The sequence below is a fragment of the Diceros bicornis genome, chromosome 22, assembly GCF_020826845.1.
Source record: "Diceros bicornis minor isolate mBicDic1 chromosome 22, mDicBic1.mat.cur, whole genome shotgun sequence".
NCBI lineage: Eukaryota > Metazoa > Chordata > Mammalia > Perissodactyla > Rhinocerotidae > Diceros > Diceros bicornis.
In genome coordinates this window covers 36,387,968-36,408,622 of record NC_080761.1, presented here as the reverse complement: position 1 = coordinate 36,408,622, position 20,655 = coordinate 36,387,968, and the positions used below count along the sequence as shown (strand labels likewise).

The following is a 20,655-nucleotide window of genomic DNA, read 5'->3' as shown; positions in this document are numbered from 1 at the left end:
ATGTGTTTATTGCCAATCTCTTTTCTGTTTTATTATGAAAAATGTCAAATGTATATATTACAGTGAATCCTCATGTATCCACCATCCATCATTCAGTTTTAACAGCCATTGGTTCATGGCCAATTTCTTCTGTCCTCTTCCGTTTCTTGGAAGCATATCCCAAATATTTCACCACCTTATCCATAAATATTTCAACTCAATTACTTTTTACATATATACTTTTTATTTATTTATTTATTTTTTGTGTGTGAGGAAGATCAGCCCTGAGCTAACATATGCCAATCCTCCTCTTTTTTTTTTTTTTTTTTTTTGCTGAGGAAGACTGGCCCTGGGCTAACATCCGTGCCCATCTTCCTCTACTTTATATGGGACACTGACACAACATGGCTTGCCAAGCGGTGTGTCACTGTGCGCCCGGGATCCGAACCGGCAAACCCCGGGTCATGCAGCGGAGCGCGCGCACTTAACAGCTTGTGCCACCAGGCCGGCCCCTTTACATATATACTTTTAAAACATTCTAAAAGTATAGTTTTCTAAAAAAAATAGAGAGTGCTCAAGTCCCCTTTTGACCTCTCTCTGATCTTGCATCTGTTCATCCCTAAAAGTAACTAGCTCTGTAATTGATTTTAGAATGTGTCCTTTTAATATATTGTTGAATATGATGAAAGTACATGTACACATATTTATGTATTTATATATAGAACATATATTATTGTTCTATATATTGTTAAAAATATAGATAAATGATATCAAACTATACTTATTCTGCAACTCTCAGTTTCATTTTGAGATCTGGATTGAGTCTGTTCTTTAATAAGTGAGTCTAATCCATGCATTTTTTTTTGTGAATATGGATATCTGTATTTATTTTAGTCTGATTGGTTTGTGTTTTTTTTTTTTACTGTGCTTTTTCCTTTTTTCTTTTCTTCTCCTGTTCCCAACCTCTTTTAGATTGTTCCATCTTTTTTCCTCCTGTTTTATAAATTATAGATTCCATTTCTGTTTTTCTTAGCGTTACTTTAAATTTTTAACATACATATTTGACTCATTTTTCTAGTGGAGTTTGAAGGAAAAGTATTGCTATCCTGCTATGACTGGATTTTTTTAGCCAGAAACATTTTCATTATTTATAAATGTTTTTCAGAGTTACTGTGGTTTCATTTATAGAATGAAACCTTGTCAGATCTCACATTCCTTTTTCAACAGTGGATTTATGTTGTGTTTAGTTGAAACCTGGTGACTTTTCTCAGGCTCTTATCAAAACTGAATACTTTGTAGTATTTTATTCACCTGCCATAGTAGCAGCTTCCTTAATGCCTTGTTTTTCTGATGTAACTCTCTCTGATGTAACTCTCTCTTAATTACCTTGGTGGTCCTATTAAAGTTATCTTTGCTTATAAGCTCCTTCAAATCTTTATTGGGAGTAGAGTGTCAAATGAAGTAGTTAAAGGAGGAAGGGTACTTCTTAAGCAAGGATGTCTGAGAGGATTGGTTGGTTTGGGATGTGATGGTATGGTGCCATACCAAAGCAGCCTGTAATAGTTAGGTGTATTTGAATGGAACAAACAGAGCCTCATAGTAATTACCTTTGGCAAAATGGAGTTCACTGTAAGAATGAATATTGGTGACTGTGAGTCTTCGGGACCAATTACTCTGTTTGCCTTGCACTGGCTGTGTTGGGTCTCCTAAGGACTACCTGCCTCTCTCTTAATGTCAGCTGTGTTCTTCTGTCTCTATCAACTGATTCATTTTGCTCTCTCATAACTCTGGCTTGCATGTGTCCCATCCTAGCCTCTTCATCCTTTACGCATCCTCCTTCTATCTTTTTTTTTTTTTTGTGAGGAGGACTAGCCCTGAGCTAACATCTCTGATGCCAATCCTCCTCTTTTTTTCTTCAGGAAGATTTGCCCTGAGCTAACATCCGTGGCCATCTTCCTCCACTTTATATGGGACGCTGCCACAGCATGGCTTAACAAGCGGTGCATCGGTGCGCGCCCGGGATCCAAACCTGTGAACCCCAGGCTGCCGCAGCAGAGTGCGTGCACTTAACCACTTGCGCCACTGGGCCGGCCCCCTCCTTCTATCTTTTTAACTCTAGCTCCACCACTAAATAGTTTCTGTCAATGTTTCCTCTTCTCAAGTTCCCAGGAGAGACACCTCTAGCCCAGTGTTACCTTCCAGGTGAGCACTTAGATTGTCTTCCCTTGGGTCAGGAGCCCAACCCTTGCTCCCCTGGTTATGGTTGGAGGAGGGGGCATAGCATAGTGTGTAATTGCATATTCTTTGGAGCAGGGGCTGTGGAAAGGTTGAAATCTGTATTAGTCGGTTTTGCTGTCATAACAAATACCATAGACTGGGTGGCCTAAACAACAGAAATTTATTTCCTCATGGTTTCGGAGGCTGGGGAGTCCAACATCAAGGTCTAGTAGGGTTTGGATTCTGGTGAGAGCTCTCTTCCAAGCTTGTGGATGGCCACCTTCTCACTGTGTCCTCGCATGGCCTTTCTTTGGTGCTTGCATGTGGGGAGAGAGAGGGGGAGAGTAGGAGGGGAAGAGGTGGGGGAGGGCAATATCTCTTCCCCTTCTTAAAAGGCCATCAATCCTATTGGATTAGGGCCCCACCCCTATGACCCCATTTAACCTTAATTAGTTCTAAAAGCCCTGTCTCCAAATATAATCACATTGAGAGTTACAGCGTCAACATAATTTGGGGGGGTATGATTCAGTCCATAGCAGCATTATAAGGTACTGTAACTCAGTCTTTTAAACTCTTGATCAGGACAGATCTTTATTTCTAGAACAGTCATACCGCTGACCTGCTATTCTTTTTATATTCTCTATCTTGGTGATCGGTATTACCGTCCCATCAGTAACTCAAGCAGGAAAGCTGGGATTCATCCTAGACTCATCTTCCTTAGCTCCACGTTACCAGGTCCTATCATTTATAGCTCATAATTAATTCTTGAATCCGTCTCCCATTTTCATTTATTTTTCACTTTCATCTCTATTTTTGAAAATGCCTCTTACCTGGCCTTCTTGTCTCCAGTTTCTCTTGCTTTGCATAGATCTTTCACACCATTGCCGGAGTGATCTTTCTAAAACAGAGTTTGACTGTGTTATTCACTGTGCTGAAATAAACTTCAAAATTAAATATCTAAACTCTTTAAGAATGGTATGCAGGGCCTGCCGTAATTTATCCTGTTCTCACATCTCTAGCCTCATCACCCCTGGTTTTCCTTGAGCCCCCGTCCAGGTATAAGAAGCTGCTTGCAGTCCTGTGCCCTCTTGCCTCTCCGTGGGAGCTCTTTATCTCTCCTTCTGCCCCAACTAACTCCCACCTGTTCCTTAGGACTCTGTGCGGGGGTCTCTGGCTCCAGGAAGCTTCCCCTTTCTCCCCAGTTTGGGTTTGGTGTTACTCTTTTGTCCTCTTGTATGTTAGGTGTCTGTTTACTTGTTTTCTCTTCCATTCACTTGTCCTGTGAGTTCCTCACGGGAACTGTGTCCTCATTTCTCTAGTTCTGCCACCCGACCTGCCAGTCATGCAGGCACCCCGTGTGTGTTGTTGAATCAGTAAATAGCAGAATTTAGGTTCTTTTCTACCCACGTGGCCTCCTCAGCATTTTTACTTTGGACAGGTAATTTATCTTTCTGTTTTATAAAGGAAGGACAAGATTATCCATCAGTGTTTGACATATGTTGTAAAAGCAAGCTTCCTTGATACTTGATTTTCTTTGATATTGGGGAGCAAAATAGAATTAATAAATTCTATTGTTATTGTAGGAATTTGGAAAGATTCATAATTGTCAACTTGAAAATAATTTTGTTCATGAATGCTTTTTTGATCAAGCCTATAAAAATGAGGGAGAAGTTCCAAAGAAGAGATACGGAGAAGAGGCCTAGTGTTTCTGTTGGATGATTGATTGTATGATGTTGGTGGGTAGTGTGATGTTTTCATGCTTTTGGAGCAATAGGTTAGTAACGTTACCCTAGAATATGAGTTATGACTGAAAGTGTAAGTTTTGCTGTCATGGCCAATTGACTATGACAAACTACCTGCAAATGACTACAGCCTTGCATTTGTCTGCTAACTTCAGGTAGTGCTGAGGCAGCTATGAAGGAGATAAATGCTGAATTTAAATGCAATAACAGATGCTGAGTGACTTTGACAAGCCGCAAACCATTGCAGCAAGCTCTTTTAATGTTGTAGTCCTTTTGCAGTCAGAATTGTGTAAGATAACTAGAAAATTGTATGCATTTGGGGCAGTTTCTCTTAGAGTTATTTTTAGCATAAAGCATATTTTCGCTTGTTAGTTGCCATAAAGTCTGCATTGGACAGAATGATTTGTTTTATGTTTCAGGCACTGATTCTCTGCTACATAAAGGCTGTGCCTACTACACATTACCGGTACAACTTGTCAAAAAGTAAAATGATTAGTCAGTTAATCAGTTCCTGTTTCTAAATAAAACCAAATATCCTGTTTGATTTTTATCCTCTGCTGAAACTAGTGTTATCAACCAGCTGTTGGAGAATCATATGGTCACAGCTAAAATATTTAGAGATTTATAAAGGATTTGACAACTCTGTCATTATATTAAAGTTTTGCAGGGAGCATAAAGGCCTTAATTTAAAAATGATTTTTAAAATTTGATTTTTTTTCTAAGCTAATATATACATAAGTAGGGTTGCCGGATAAAACAATGGATGCCTGGTCAGATAGTCAACAAATTAGTGTTTAGTATAAGTATATCCTGAGTGTTGCATGGGGTATACTTATACTAAAAAATTATTCATTTATCTGAAATTCAAATTTAAGTAGGTATCCTGTATCTTTATTTGCTAAATCTGGCAACCTTATATTGATAAAAAATTTAAAAATCACAAAGTAAATGCAGTGCAAAATAAGTTTCTCTTAGTGTCCTCCAGTCCCCCACATCCCACTATTAGTGTCTTCAGAAAGCTTGCAGAAATAGTCTATAGTTTTATAAACATGCACATATTAATTTTACTTACACAAACATTTTCCCTTCTCTTCTTTTAAACAAATACTAGCAACTTAATACATTGTCCTGCAATTCTTTTTTCCATTTAACAATGTATTTTCAACATATGATTTTTGCAAGACAATATGAAAAATATGGGGTAATGTGGTAGAGTGAATGTGGACTTTGAAGTCAGGCGGAGTTGGGTTCAAATCTAAGTTGTCCAGTTTACTAGCTGTGTGACCTCAGCCTCTCCTTTCCTCTGTTGTCTTACCTTGATAATGGAGAGAATAACTTGCCAGGCGGTGCAGGATATTGTAGAGAGGAAGGTGGTCAGGGTCCCTGCTCCCATGTAATGTCTGTAAACGGCGCTTGCCTGGCACTGTAGTGCTTCAGGTACTGAGTTCACTGAGCTGTTATTGATATGTCTTATAGTTCTGAGTGCCATGGCCACTGAAACAGGTTCGCTTATAACCAAGTAGTGGTATGGCTACAAGCAGAATACGTGAACAGTAGCTAGTATTTTCTGTACTCTTTGCATATGCTTATTCTTGTTGCATTGAGGGATTTAGTATCTTGAACTGTAACAGCTGTTTTTTTTTTAATATACTTTGAATATGAATATAAGGAGGCTTATTTTTTCTTGGGCATTTTTCAAAATGTTGGATTTTGAAAGCAGTTTGTTTAAACATATGTTTAAATGAACATTATATAGATGGTGAATATGACTGATCTTTCTTTGCTGTACCTCCCCGTAGTTTCTAAAATACTTAATTCTGACTTGTTTATGCCTTTGTACGGATTGTTGGCTATGTTGAATTGTCTACACCAGTCCATTTCAGACCTCACTCACTACGGGTCCCTATTTCTCCCTTTGGTTTCTCCTTGTGTAGGGCAAAGTCTGTGAAATTTTGAACTTGGAAGTAGGAAAGAGAATGGTAAGGTGAATCTTCCTGCTATTGAGAGGCAGCATATTGTAGAAGTTAAATTGTTCGTTGGGTCTGGAGCCAAACTGTCTGGGTTCAAATGCTGGTTCCATCACTTACTAGTGGTATGACCTTGGGCAAGTTACTTAACCTTTCTGTGCCTCAGTTTCCTCATTTGTAATGTGAGTGAGTAGGGTGAAGATTAAAGGACTTCATTGGATGACAGGCTTTGAACAGTGCCCAGCATGTGGTAGGTGCTGTGTGTTCACTGTTATTACCACTCCTTCTGCCCCAGCATTAATGTCAGTCTCCTTGTTATTGTATCTACATCTCATTTATTCTCTTGACTGCCCCTCTGATTCATCATCCTCACTGCTAGCGTGAATTGCCCAGAAAAACTCTCAGAGCTTGGCTTTCTTCTGACATGTATCGGATCTCCTTTAAGTCTTACCCGTTGGTCATGACCCACTGTTATCCCAGGTACCCTTCTGTTTCTGTATAGTGGAGATGGGTAAAGAGGGAAGGGTGGTGGTGGTGTGAAAAGGAGAATTGGTATCTGCAGTTTGATGGGAGTGGACTCAATCTCTCCAAATCAAAAATTCCGTGATTACAAATGAGTTTATTTATGCTTAGAACTGAATCCTTGGGATGGGGTATAGGATATGGAAAGGAATAGTTTTTTTAACCTCTTGTCTCTTCGTCATGTTTACTAATTGTGACATCTGGAAAACCTCAAAAAGTGTATTTATTTCAGGGACATTAGAGCAGAGAAGAGAAACCGTGAAACTGATTTTTTATCACTGAAATCCAGAGAAGTGGAGCTCTCATCTGGGAGCTAATGTCAGTGACTTGCAGCTGAATTGAGTTTTTTTTCCTTTTTTTTAAACCTTTATGATAAGAATTTCTCTGGAAAAAAAATGTAGTTCTGTTTCCACATAACTCACTTTAGGTGAACTTTTGAACGACAGTGTTTTTCTCCGTTGGGAACTGCTTACTCTGTACTTTCTCTGCAGACTCTCCATATATCATTTGCCTTCTAAATCCATAGGCTACCTCCCTCTCCCCATCGTAAATACCTGTATATCTTTCTGAGTTAATTTTTCATAGGGGAAAGAGGATAGAACTAAATTTTATTGTGCATACCAAGCACTCATGTGTATAATTTTACTCTTTCAAAACTTTATGAATATCATTCATATGTAATTAGAGATTTTGAAGTTCAGAAAAGATAAGTGACCTAACAAGGGCATATCGCTAGTAGGCGGTCAAGCCAAAGCTTTAATTCAGGTCATCAGCCTCCCTGGTCCATGCTCTTTCATTGCTATTATGCTTCCTCCTGGGTGGTTCAATTAAATATACCTTTGGGCTTCCTCATATTGGGGTTTTTACTTTTATTTTTTTAATTGTTAGAAGTAAACATTTTTTTTTGAGATGGGGGCATAATAGTATACTATTTTATGAAGGAATATTGTACTCTCCATGTAAATAAGAATAAAAAATATGACTAGTTTATTTTTAAGATCTCATGTATTTTTTCCCCATGAAACTATGCAATGTCTGGTGTTGGCATGCTCATCTATCTGTATGGGCTCAGCGTTAATCTGGAATATGTATTTTATGGCTATGAGTTCTGGTGTGAGCAGGAAATTGGTATACTTTATTTATCTCGTTTATCACAATATACCCAACGAGTAAGTTTGTTTTCTAAGAAACGAAGGTTAAGATGAGAGGCCCCTCGCTCAAGACCGCAATCACTATTTAGGTTTCAATTCCAGGTTAGAGCCAATGCCCTCTTTTCTTGACACCAGGGCACTTTTTAAAACAAGTGCAGGTGGTTGAGCTATGTGACTATTTGAAATGGAGTTGGTATTTTAAATAGTGTATTCTAAATTGAGGTAAGGGAAATCGGTAAGTACTGTTCTCTGTTATTAATGCAGAGTGAAGTGCAGGCATTGATGGTCTATGTATCTGCTCATATACATCACCTACTTCCTTTCTTCCCAAATGCGTTGTCTCTTAAGGAGGTAATGGGACAGCTTGTTCCTTCTCAGAGAAATCCTCTGTTTCATCTTTCAGATGAAAAGTGAGGACGTCTGGTTGTAGATTCCTGTTTTCTGTTGAAGGAGTAACTGACTGACCTCCTGATGATGCAGGGTTTTCTGTGAGGCAAAGGATGGGTGTAACTAGGGAGACAATTGTGCAAAATTGTTACACAGCAAAGATTAAAGATGGGTTAGTGATGTGGACATTGTCACTGGAGATCTGTATCGGATACTTGAAAGAGTCTAGAGAAGTATTGTCAGAGAAAGATGAGATCTATGTGAGTTGAAGGAGTTGAGAAGGTTTTTTTTGAATGAGAAAGAAGAGAGCACTATAGTCAGGACAGTATTTTGAAAAATCTTCTTCTGTTTAACACCGTGTTCTCTTTTATTCAGTTTTTCGCCCATGATTTAATATGTTGTTTTCTAGTCGTTAATGTATTACACGAGTGTCACAGTTCATTTCTAATTGGTATGTGTGTATTGTCTCCCCAGTTAAGACTGTGAGCATTCAAGGGCAGTATCACGTCTTTTACTTTTTACATGTTAAGTTTTTTGCCCACAGAATTTCTCATGCAGAATCAAGTAAGCTCCTTCCTCTGTGGGTGAGGATCTGTAAGTGAATCCAAGGTTATAGTGGTCCATGTTGAGAAGCTCTTAAGGAAATACTTTGGATAGTTTCTACCATCTTATTTAAAACAGATTTTATGCCTTTTACTTTATTATACAAATGTTACTTGCAAATATAAGATAATTTTGAATAAGCTTTAAAATGATTACCTTTTTTTTTTTTACCTAGAAAGAAAACTATCTCAAGTTAAATCAATAAGATTTTAATGATCAAAGGAATTATAGTAGTATCAAGTGCTTTTTTGGAGTATGTAGTTTGAGAATATAATTTTAAAGTTCTGATAAAACATAATCATTTCATTTTATTTCTTTTCTCTCTAGAGTTCCATTTTAGTTGCTGTTTATAATCATTATAAAGAAGAACACTGAACTTTGAAAAAAATGTTAGAAACTATAGGTAAGACCTGTTCTTTCCTGACTACTTTTAGAAGAATTGAAACTCCTTCTGTTGGCATCTTTGAAATGTGGTGTGTCCTACATAGCAGGATTCTGTCTATAGTAACTTAGTTTAAAAAAGTTTTTATCTACTAGCGTTATACCAGGATAATGTGTTTCTATATTTGGACAGTTTCAATTGAAGTGTTATAAAAAACACATCATTTATAAGCAAAAGTTAAAAGCACATGAGATGTTTTACCAATTATGGGTTTTAATAAAATTTAATGTAAGCTCAATTCTGATTTATGAACCCATTTCTGGTTAATGTTTGTTTCTGGATAGCACTAGAAAGTTTAACCATATTTTTAATACTGAAAGAAAATCATTGCTTGTGTCTTGTACTTTATTTGTGACAGGTGCGATACTACTGGGCTTTGCTTTTAGGTTGATAACAGGAACAAACACTTAGGCTGACAAACTTCAGTGACGATGTAAGGCAGTGTAATTTCTACATGGGATAATTTAGGTTGAAATATCCAAATTTCCCAGGCTCGTGTGTTAATCCTTTTTTCACACTGCTGTCTAGTTTTAAAGAAACTAGTTTGTAGAACTAGTTTCAGGTATATCAGGTATGGTACCTCCCAAGCCCTCATTGCCTCTCATCTGATGCCACAGTCCCTCACGCATTCCAGGGAACTCTTTGGGTATGACTATGGGAAGGTATCTGGATTTCATTCTGGCACCTTGATGGTCATGGCTGGTGCCTTGACACCTACAGTCTTTGAGGGGTAGGGTGAGAATGGGTGGCAGGGAAAGGAGAAGGAGCTCTTTTTGTGACAGTGGGGATCATTAGTGTGACTTTTGTTCCTGGTACTGTGCCAGCGATAAAAATGCATGGGTGTACATTTCCTTCATCACCCATTTTATACTGTAAGTCCCACACACCATAAAAACTACTAGTCCACATGGGACAGTTCTTCATTAGAAAGTGGACAGCAAAGGGGAAATACATTGTTATTTAAAGCATTGCTTTCTAATCTTTATTCTGTAAGTTATTACTGAGTTGTACACATTTCAAGAATTGACATGGGAATTAATACTAGATTAGTATTCTGAGATACCATGGGAAATATGACCCAGAATAAAATTCATATGCATATCTTTATTTGCTTTTAAAATTCTGCACAGGAATAAATATTGTTCGTTTAAATTTGCATATATGTGTGAACTCATGGTCAATATTAATTTGTGTTTTAATTTTTCCATTTCTGTGTAATTCCACATTTGGTGCTATAGAAAGTGTCTCTGGTGATAATTCCTACTCTTTTTGATTACTATAATACGGCAAATATATTTTAATAGATACACTTGTTACCATAATGAATTGGTTAGTCATATGTCTGAAGAGTCTCCATTTTTTTTTTTAAACAAACTTGGTTTCACTTATAAGTGAGAGAGAGAGTGTGTGTGTGTGTATTTTAGGGTGATGTTTTTAACTATTTGTGGTAGAAACTCACTGTCTGGTGGAAGCATGCATGTAAAATGCTAGGATTGTTAGGAACATACTTATTCAAAATATTTACTTTAGCAACTTTGTGCCCGATATATAAGGCGGTCAATAAATATTTGAATTGTGTTGGTTCGATGCATATATAAATATGCTATTTAATTTTGGGGAAAGACATTTAAAATATGAAAAGTAGTGTTTTTGAAGGGATGTGCATTATTGTGATGTTTTTCCAAGTAAATTCTGAAGTATAGAATGCTTTGCCCCTTAATATATGAAATTGTCATATTTTGGATGTTATGACGCATCAGTGAAATTATCCACATCCAGTTATAAGTGAGTTAGTTATGTTTCTAATTTTTCTTATATGTAAATAAAAATTTTAAGTGAAAATAATCACCATGTACAAGATCACAGAGCATTTGGTTTTCAGTAGTTTTTATGAAAGAGTTGAAATAGTTGGCATTGGAACTCAAGTATGCTTCATCTGAATTAGTTTCTGTACTTTAAAAACAATTAACTGCATGTGGCATATACCACAACCAGTTCCCTGCTTTCAAACAAAATTTCTTACCAGAGACTTAAAGGTTTGAAGGACATGTTAATAGTGACATTTTTAGTGACACGTTTGAAGAATCTGTTTATAGTCCTTTTTTTCCTGAGTCAATTTTGTGCTCTCAAAAGGAATAGTTTTTGGATTTCTATAAGCATGGTTTGATCTGTGTCTTTTGAATCCTGTTATTGACTAATGCTGCTCTTTGGTATAGACAAAAATCGGACCCTGCAGGCAGCAGAGCGCTTGCAAGCCAAGCTGCGAGAACGTGGGGATGTAGCAAATGAAGACAAACTGAACCTTCTGAAGTCAGTTTTGCAGAGCCCTCTCTTCAGTCAGATTCTGAACCTTCAGACTTCTGTGCAGCAGCTGAAAGACCAGGTAGGACATGAGTCACCCAAAGCAGGCGTTCGTGACATGGCTTAGATCTTCTGAAAGTCTTTTGTTTTTCTGAAAGGCTGATTTTTGTATGTGTTAATGAATAGTTAATGAACTAATTTAAACCTCCAAACTAAACATTCAGATTCACTGTGGCTTTTCCCCTCTAGTTATTTTTGTAATGGTTGTTGCTGTATAGTGTAGATGACATGACATTGTGTTGAAAGCTGTGTGGATGCTGAAGAATGAGTCCCTACAGTAGAAGAGGATGTTAAAAATATGTTTAGGGTGGATGGCTCTAGACTTGGTTTCCATTATCACTAAGGCTCATTGTTCATGGATCTTGCTCATTCAGATTCAGTCAGTACACTTACAAGATTTCAGATAAGCCTGGATTTGCATGTGTAATCATGTGTGTGAGGAAGGGAAATCACCTCTATTTTGACAGTAAAAGGAATAATTACATTGTCATCAGTTAGAGGAATTGCAATTCTCACTTCTTAAAAGAGTGTAAGTAGCAATTGCTCCCATGACAGCATCAGATGGTGATAAACATTAGAACTTCTAAATGTAACACACTTTTTTTTCTGTAAAAATTGAGTATTAAAAAGTCCTAGCACTTACATTAAAATTGAAACATATCACAATGACAGAATGAAAACTGAAGTCAGATGTTCTTTAAACTTTCTTAATTTAATCACCATTTCTCAGGTTTAGAAAAAAATATTTTTAAAGCAGTTCTTATCCTCAGAAGGTTTGGAGTAAATGTAATTATGCCTTCAGTCCAAGTTAATTCTCATTCTAATGTTTTTAGTATTAATTTAATGGTTATGGACCACTTGCTAGCAAATGTTCTCCCTTAAAAGGTTAAAGATGAAACTTGAAGACTAGTTTCGTTATTCAATGAAAGGACAGCTTCGATTAAAAAAAAAAAAAATCCCTGAGAGCCAGCCCTGATGGCCCAGTGGTTAAAGTTCGGAGCTCTCACTGCTTTGGCGGCCCGGGTGCATTTCCCAGTCGTGGAATCACACCACCTGTGTATCAGTTGCCATGCTGTGGTGGAGGCTCACATAGAAGAACTAGAAGAACTTACAACTAGGATATACAACCATGCACTGGGGCTTTGGGGAGAAAAAAAAGAAAAAGGAGATTGGCAACAGATGTTAGCTCAGGGCAAATCTTTCCCTAAAAAAAGAAAAACCTGAAAACGTGCCAAATGCAAAAGGAACAAATAGTAGCAATAGAGAAGGAATTTGTTTGATGTCATGTAATTTCTTAATCTAGATACTTTGGTAGCCAAAAAAATAAATAAAGCCAGAAGAATTTTTAAAAATATTTTTTCTCTAGTGAATTTCTAGTTAATGATTTTAAAAGTCATGATCATGAATTAAGAAAAAGAGGTGTTTTGTTACATTTGGTTGTGTTTGTCCCCTTAGCCAGGTATTGATTGAAAAGATTGGTTTTAGGTACTCATTTTCAGCATGGGTTGGCTAACTTTTGGAGAAACCAGTATCGTGAGTATATGCATGATTTGATATGGAACATTATCTGTTTTTTCAGTGTGTGTGGAGAAGTTGAAGAGGATGTCTTCTCCTCTTATTGTATTATGTGAAGATATGATTAAAATGAGAGGAAAAGTTGAAATAGAAAGTTCTAGTAAATATGTTAGGGAATACCACTGGTCCAGTGAGATAACAGTGGAAATATCCCTTCCAGTTAGCCTCATGCAAGGGGAACAGCATTTGTACTTACCCCGTCTGCTGAAAAGAGGGGAGAAATAGGCCCGCTTGTTGTTGAGCTGGTTAACCATTTCCAAATAGAAGGAGGATATGGACTCTAAGACTGTTTGGATTCCATGTGATTCAGCTGAAACCTCCTCGGAGGTCTGTGCAGCATAGTATTATTGAACCTCATAGTCTGTGACTAAGTACAGTGTGATCTTATTCTTTTATGAATGATAGACGCTGATATAGCTGAAGACTAGGTAAATTGTGAGGCCGTGAATTCTATAGGCATGTCTTACATGCCTTTGGACTTTTGGCTTGTTGGTCACCTCTTCAAAGGGACCAAGGAAACCAGCTGGCCCACATCCTGCTTATTACAGCAGCTTAGAGCAGTTGAGTGAATTGTTTATAAGCGTAGAGCCAGAATTAGAACTCGGTTTTCTTGGCTCCCAAGGCACAGTCTTTTCTCTTTTCGTACTCTGAAGCTTGTCTTACCTCATTTTTTCTTTTTTTTCAAGGGTAGAAGCTTGGTCCCTAGATACCAAGAGTTTCATTTTGGTTAAAACCATTGATAACTTCTCACGGTTTCTGTGACTCTTCACTTTAGTCGCCATTCTGACTAATTCAATTTCATTTGTTTGTTGAACCAGTTTTTTTTTCTTTTATGACCAGACTAAAATTTCAAAAACTCATATTATTTTCCATTTTAAAGTTTAAATATAAATATTCTAGATTTTACCATGTTAGGATTAAATTTTCTATATAGTTTACCAACTGCTAATATATTAATATTTATAATTTAATATTTTATTAATACACCTAAGGAATGAAATTTGCGCTTTCCAACCAGTAGCTACACAAATCAGATCAATGGCTAGCTCTTATTTATAACCTTATTCCTAAATTATCATTTTAGATGTATAATTTTATATGCAGAATAGGTGCAAGTTACTGTCTCCAGCTGTTTTAGTATAACCGGAAAATTTGACCCCTCCAGTTTTCCTCGCTGTCATTCTCCTGTCTCTTAGAAAGCGAAAGGAGTGAATAATGGAAAAGCCTGAGGTATATGCAGTGTACTGGAGAACATGATCATATTGTTACATTAATGACAGATGCTGACATGCCATGTTGAATTAAGCCTACTATTTTTTTTCCCTCAGATCCTTCTCATTACTTCTATTCAGTAATGTTTAATTTTTCCAATTTGCTTCTTCAGCATTAAGACTGCCCTTAGAAATCAGACTGTTTCCCTTTGGCAAATTAAACACTTGACAGGTGTGTAACTGAGAGGGCAAAAAAGCCATGCCCTGAAGGGATGTGCTATTTAAATATTGTCAAAAATATTAACAGGTCTTAGAGTATAATTGATGCCTCTGTTTAACTCTGCCACACTGTGTATTGTTCTAACCGCCAGCTAAAAGGATGTGTGCTATTAAACCTGAATAATCTCTAATAGCTCCAGTTCATTTCCTATTACATGATTTCTGTTTCAGTGATGAGAAAAAAAAAAAGAACCGTGACTGTGTGTCAATGATCTGTCAAATGCAAATTCTCAAGTAGTGTCCTCACTGTCACCTAGTCATCACAGCTAATAACTGCAGAGCTCAATGCGTATTCACGACAGAAATCCAGCTATTGTGGGGGAAATAAACACGTTAGCCGTTTAATAATAGAAACTTGTCAGCCATGAGGATATTGGATTTGCATATTTATTTTATGACGTTTCTGCAGTCCAGTATAGGTGGATACTACTTCCCTGATTAATTAATTGCCTTGTCATATGAATTGACCACAGGCACTAAAGTAAATGTCTCTTGACCCTGAGTTATTTGTAGGAAAACCGTGAATTAAAATTATTAATTTCAATAGAAATTTATGACTAATACTTAAAACATTGACACTGCTAAGATTTTTTTTAAAGCTATGGCAACAGAGACCAGTTCCAAGATTGAGGAAATGGTGTGGATAATTTAGGTTACAAAAGCTGCTGATATGGGAAACAAGCCTTGGGCACAGAATATCTGGAGATTTCTCCTTGTCAGTGATTTCCAGCCTTTTGGAGTGTGACGCTCTATTATTTTGTTGTTGTTCTTGTTGTTTGCTATTTCCAGGATCCTAGTTCATTCACCTTTCTCCCAGAAAAGTGTTGGCTTATATACATATCATCTAGGTGCGTAATGTATATATACACAAATTTAAGCCAGATTTTTCTAAGTTTTTCTTTGGAAATTTTATGACATCTCTTGAAATAATTGGAGAGATGCTGACTTAACATAGAATCAGGTTAGAAATCACTGTTTAGTGTTGATTAGAGTAATTAGATCCATCCTTTTCATTTTTATTTTTGAAATTTGGTCTTCATGGTATAAAATTTTGTTTTTATATTTCGAAGTTTTACCTGTTCACCTTTCAAAAAGAATTTGGCACAACTTCTGATGGCAAAACATATTGACTAATCAAAGGTAAATCTAAACAAAGACCAACTAGAAATATCAGAGAACTGGATATTCCAAGGACTTTGGGTTGCTAAAATTGAGTATATCATTTAATTTCCATTTCCCCAGAGCAAAAGCAAAAAAAAGAAACTGGAGGGTTATATATTGCTCAATGTGAGACACCATTCAGTGAGCCAAATTTTCCTTGGCAATGGGTGGCTTATCTCATGGATACTTTTATAGAAAACTCATAATCATTTATTAATAAAATCAATAAAAATACAATGAATAAATAAGATGGAGGTTCTTACTATCTAGCGGGGAAAATAGAGCATATATTTATTTTATGTAATTAAATAGAAAAACGGGGATGAGTGGTATAAGAGTAAGGAATTACTAATTTTGACTAGAAGAAAACTTGACAGTGGAGGTGACATGTAAGAGGAGTCTTGAAAAATGAGTAGGAGTTTTCTGCATAGATGGGGAAAATTATTTCAGGTTGAGAGAAGAGTGTTTACAAGAGTATAGGTCAGTTGTTCTCAACTGGGGGTGATTGTACATCTCCTTCCCCAGGAGACATTTGGCAGTGTCTGGAGACATTTTTGATTGTTGCAGCTTAGGGGTGGGGGGACACGATACTGGCATGTAATGGTGGAGTCCGGAGATGCTGCTGAACATCCTCAATGCACAGCACAGCCCCCTAAAACAAAGAATTATCGGGTTTGTAAGGTGTGTAGTGCTGCAGTTGAGAAACTCTAATACAGAGTCAGGTACAGATCTGTATTATCAGAGCAGTAGAATATGTGCGGGGTATTGTCAAGAGAGGAAACTTGGAGGCAGAGATTTCTTAAGGTAAGGTTTTTTGGGTTTGGGTTTGTTTTGTTTTTTATCGTCTTTGTTCTTTTGCATTCAACTTTCTGTATCAGACTTTATTGTATCAAGTTGAAATTGTGTCAACTTTACCTCTGACCATTCTATTAAATACAATATTTTAACAATCATTTTATTTATTGATTTTATTTCTCCACATTTTTAAAATTGTAGTAAAAAACACATAAAATTAAGGTAAGGGTTTTAATGACATTTTGATAGATAAGACCTACAATTGTAATTGTAAAATACGTGAGTCGTTCTTCAAAGCAATGCTTCTTTCATCTTTCTAAGAATGAAATACGCTAAAAATACGGTCCCATCCTAATTTAGTGATGGGTTTTCTGCCAAAGTGTACGTGAGGTACACCATGTATTTTTTTTTCTTTTCTGTTGCGCTGTCTTAAAACAGGAGCAAAATTTAGAGAACCTAGAGTCAGTGTGTATTTCAGAGTCACTTTCAAATATCTGACATAGGCGGGGGATGTTAGATGGAACACCACTTTCCTGCGGCATGCCTGAAGAGTCACTGCTCTGTAGGTACGTATTTATGAGACAGCTAAATCAAATCTGTGGCCGAAGTGTTGAGATATTCAACGGCTCTGATAATTCCTTACATTTATGTATTTTTGGATTGATGGAAAGATGAGAATTTTGATACCTGAGCATTTTGTTGCTCTGTTTTGACTTTGGTAATTAGAAGGATGCTATTTTGTGTGATTTCATGGTAAAGAGCAGAAATGCCTGTGTTTCCTCAGCTTTATATTATTACTTATATAAATGACAAAAACATAACCTTTCTCTCTGTGGTTTCTGATTTAAGAGTGAAATGAAGATGATTCATCTGTAGGCCTGCTGTCAGTAAAGGGGAAATGACCACTGTCTCCTAGGAATGCCTAGGTTAAATTATGACTTGGTGTAGGTGGAGGGAGGGAGTACAGAGAGAAAGAAAATATGCCTTGACCCCAATAACAGGAGTTATCTAAAAATTGAATGGCATTCTTCCCAGTTGATGTTGCTTGTGAAAATGAAAAAATATTTTTCTTACCCCTGGAATGGTTTTACTTTTATGACAGAGTATTGCAGCCGCCTAACAGGAAAGGATCTGTTTCTTGAGACTTTAATGTACGTTATCTAGGAGAAGTTAAAAGAGAAGGAGTGACTCTTATGTTTTTACATTTACCATAAAGTTTATTTACTGTAGGAATTTCAAATACTTTATTTTTGGTACAATAACAGCTTTTAAATGTTTGTTCTTTTAACTAAAAGTTTGTAAATATAGAGCCTTTGAAGGGACTAAAATTCTTGTTTTATCCTGGGCAAGAAGGCACTGTTCAAGCTTTTTATACAGTGCTGGATTAAAATGCAACACCATCTTGCTATTGAGTATGCATGTGTGTCTAAAACAGCAAATGGTGCTAATTGTATGGTGGTTTTTGTGACAAAGTTAAACGGTCTTTGGAGAAGAGGGAAAACATGTGAAATTTACTGGGTATAACCTAAATGAGTTTTTTTTTTTTTTTGTGAGGAAGATCAGCCCTCAGCTAACATCTGCCAATCCTCCTCTTTTTGCTGAGGAAGACTGGCCCTGGGCTAACATCCATGTCCATCTTCCTCCACTTTATATGGGACGCCACCACAGCATGGCTTGACAAGCGGTGCGTCGGTGCGCGCCTGGGATCCGAACTGGCAAACCCCGGGCTGCCGCAGCGGAACACGTGCACTTAACCGCTTGCGCCACTGGGCTGGCCCCGTAAATGAGTTTTTTTAATCCAAGAATTTAAGAACAATAGAGGTTGCTTCACATTTGAAGCTATGGCAGCAACAACAGCAGCAATTACCTTTAGGAAGCCCTTGTGCCTGTGCTGTGGACTCTGTCTCATTTAACCAGTCCATCAGCTCCATGAGGTGGATTTATCCCCATTTTGTCCAGTGAGGAAATTGGGGCTTAGAGAAGTTACGTAACTTCATCTGGGCCACACAATTATTCATTGGTAGATTTAGGAGAAGAATGTAAGTCTGTCTGACCCTGAAGCCAATGCTCTTTTTATTTTTAATTTATATTGTTTCTAAACCCTTAGTTTTCTAATATAAAGGAAGAAATAAGTTGAAAATACAGTTAATAGTATTCCTAAAGAGAAATGAGCTTAAACTAAATGTTTTGTAGACTCAAATTCGTTAAGATTTGCCATTTCCCTAAAATTCTTCCAATTTTAATCAGAGGGCCTTTTTAGTGTAAACCAAAACTTTCATTCTGCTTTTATTTATGTTTATGCTAGATTTTAAAGTAAATGAACTGGGTAAAGATAATAGTGGAATGGAGAGGCACTATGGCAAAGTAATATCAGTCTTCATTGCCATATATTTATACTTGTCTGTAAGGTTTTGTTTTATTTTTATTTTTCTCTAAGCAGACTGTGAACACTGAATCAGTTTTATTTGTCTTTTGAAAATGTGGGACTGATAGAAAAAACACTGCAAAACTTGTAACATGTCGTTCATCTACATTTTCAATTTCTAAATTTATATGTGTTGGCATTTAAAATAGATTAATTTACTTAATTTTGATACTTTTTGCCCCTTTGATGTAGATAATTTCAGCATACTTTGATAAGCATATTATTTTTGGTCAAGCTCCATTCTTTAAATTTTTCCCCTTGGAAGTTTTGCTCAGAAAGCACAGAAGTGTTGAGGTTTAAATAAAGAAAAGACATTCGGCAAATACACATCAACACACATGCCTAGACCGTGGTGTATATGCTGCACTGCACTTGCCATTTGTTCTTAACAAGCATAAAAGGGGTTTTAGAATTAATTGTAGTTTAGGTTTTTTTGGAGTCCATTTACAACTTTTGGGATGAAATCCATTCTATATTCATCTTTGAATATCTTGTACCTGACATAATACTTTACTCAAACTCAATAAATGATTCCCTGATTAATGAATATGTGAATATTCAGAACTGTTGTGCATTAATAGTTATCTGTCCTTGCCAGAGAACTAAATTTTAACATAAATAAATTGGCCAAATAACTGAAGGCACTTTGAAGACCTTGTGTTTTTCTCTTCATAACCGAAAGATGCACCACTCATCATCATCATCATCATCATCATAGCAGTTAACATGTACTAAATTCTTACTATGTGCCGGGAACTCTTCTACGTATAGTTACCTGTTTCATCATTACAGCAATACTGTAAAGTAGATACTATTATTTTCCTTATTTTACAGGTAGGGAAATGGAGGCACAGAGAGGGTAAGTGGTGGAGCTAGCATTTGAATGTCGGCCTGCTGACTTCAGAACCCCTGCTGACTTCAGAACCCCGGTCTTAATCGTAGAGCTCTGTCGTGTTTGGTTTCACTGTCCTCGTAAACAGTGCAATGAACATAATTTAAGGATTTCCTGGTGATTTGAGGCCTTCGTTATGATGATCTGAGCTCAAATGCTGACAGTGTGGTCTAGTAGGATTTGGAGACACATACAATCCAGATTTGTATTCTGGTACTGATATTTATTGGAAGATGATCTTAAGCAAGAATTTATTTCTTTATGTGTGTGTGTGTATATATATATATATATCTTCACTGAGCCTCTTTTTTTCCTCCTTTAGTTGTAAAATGGGAACTAAATAACATGGATCTAAAAACTCTAAGGCATAAGCTCAGTGCTTACCAAGCACTTAGTAAATCTTAGTTCTCTTCTTATTGCTTCTGCCTCCTATTAAAATTTAATATTCTAAGGCAGCAGTTCTCAAACATTTTGGTCTGATGGCCCCATTACACTCTTAAAAATTACTAAGGACCTCAAAGAGCTTCTGTTTATGTGGTTTTATCCATCAGGATTTATCAGGTTAGAAATTAAAATTGAGAAATATTTTAAATATTAATTTATTTAAAAATAACAGTAATAAACGCATTACATTTAAAAATTAGTGAGAAGAGTGGCATTGTTTTACATAGTTGCACATCTCTTTAATGTAGCGTAATAGAAGAAAACTGGATTCTCATATCTACTTCTGCATTTGATGTGTTTGGATTTGTTGTTTTAGTTGCCGTATATGGAGAAAATCTGGCCTCATGGAGATGTGTAGCTGGGAACAGGAGGAGTATAGCCTTTTTGTGGATATCCTTTGATAGTGCACCAAAACTATTGATAGTTTCTTAAAGGTTAGTTCCAGTGTGGAATCTGAAACCAAATCAATAAACATTTTGTACTCTATTACAGTCAAATCTAT

General features: G+C 36.6%; 1 protein-coding gene across 7 annotated transcripts in view; it reads left to right on the top strand.

The window, feature by feature from the left end:
- MPDZ (multiple PDZ domain crumbs cell polarity complex component) overlaps positions 1–20,655 on the top strand; it is a 158,636-nt gene that overhangs the window by 16,182 nt on the left and 121,799 nt on the right. For 5 of the 7 annotated variants that reach the window (XM_058565797.1, XM_058565802.1, XM_058565803.1 and 2 more), the window contains exons 2-3: positions 8,896–8,971; positions 11,227–11,393. In XM_058565797.1, the coding sequence (XP_058421780.1) occupies positions 8,956–8,971; positions 11,227–11,393 (183 nt within the window). In that variant the 5' untranslated portion in view covers positions 8,896–8,955. Of the gene's footprint in view, positions 1–1,837; positions 2,182–5,672; positions 6,156–8,895; positions 8,972–11,226; positions 11,394–20,655 lie in introns of those variants that run through there. The other 2 variants (XM_058565799.1, XM_058565798.1) reach the window with 2 other exon arrangements.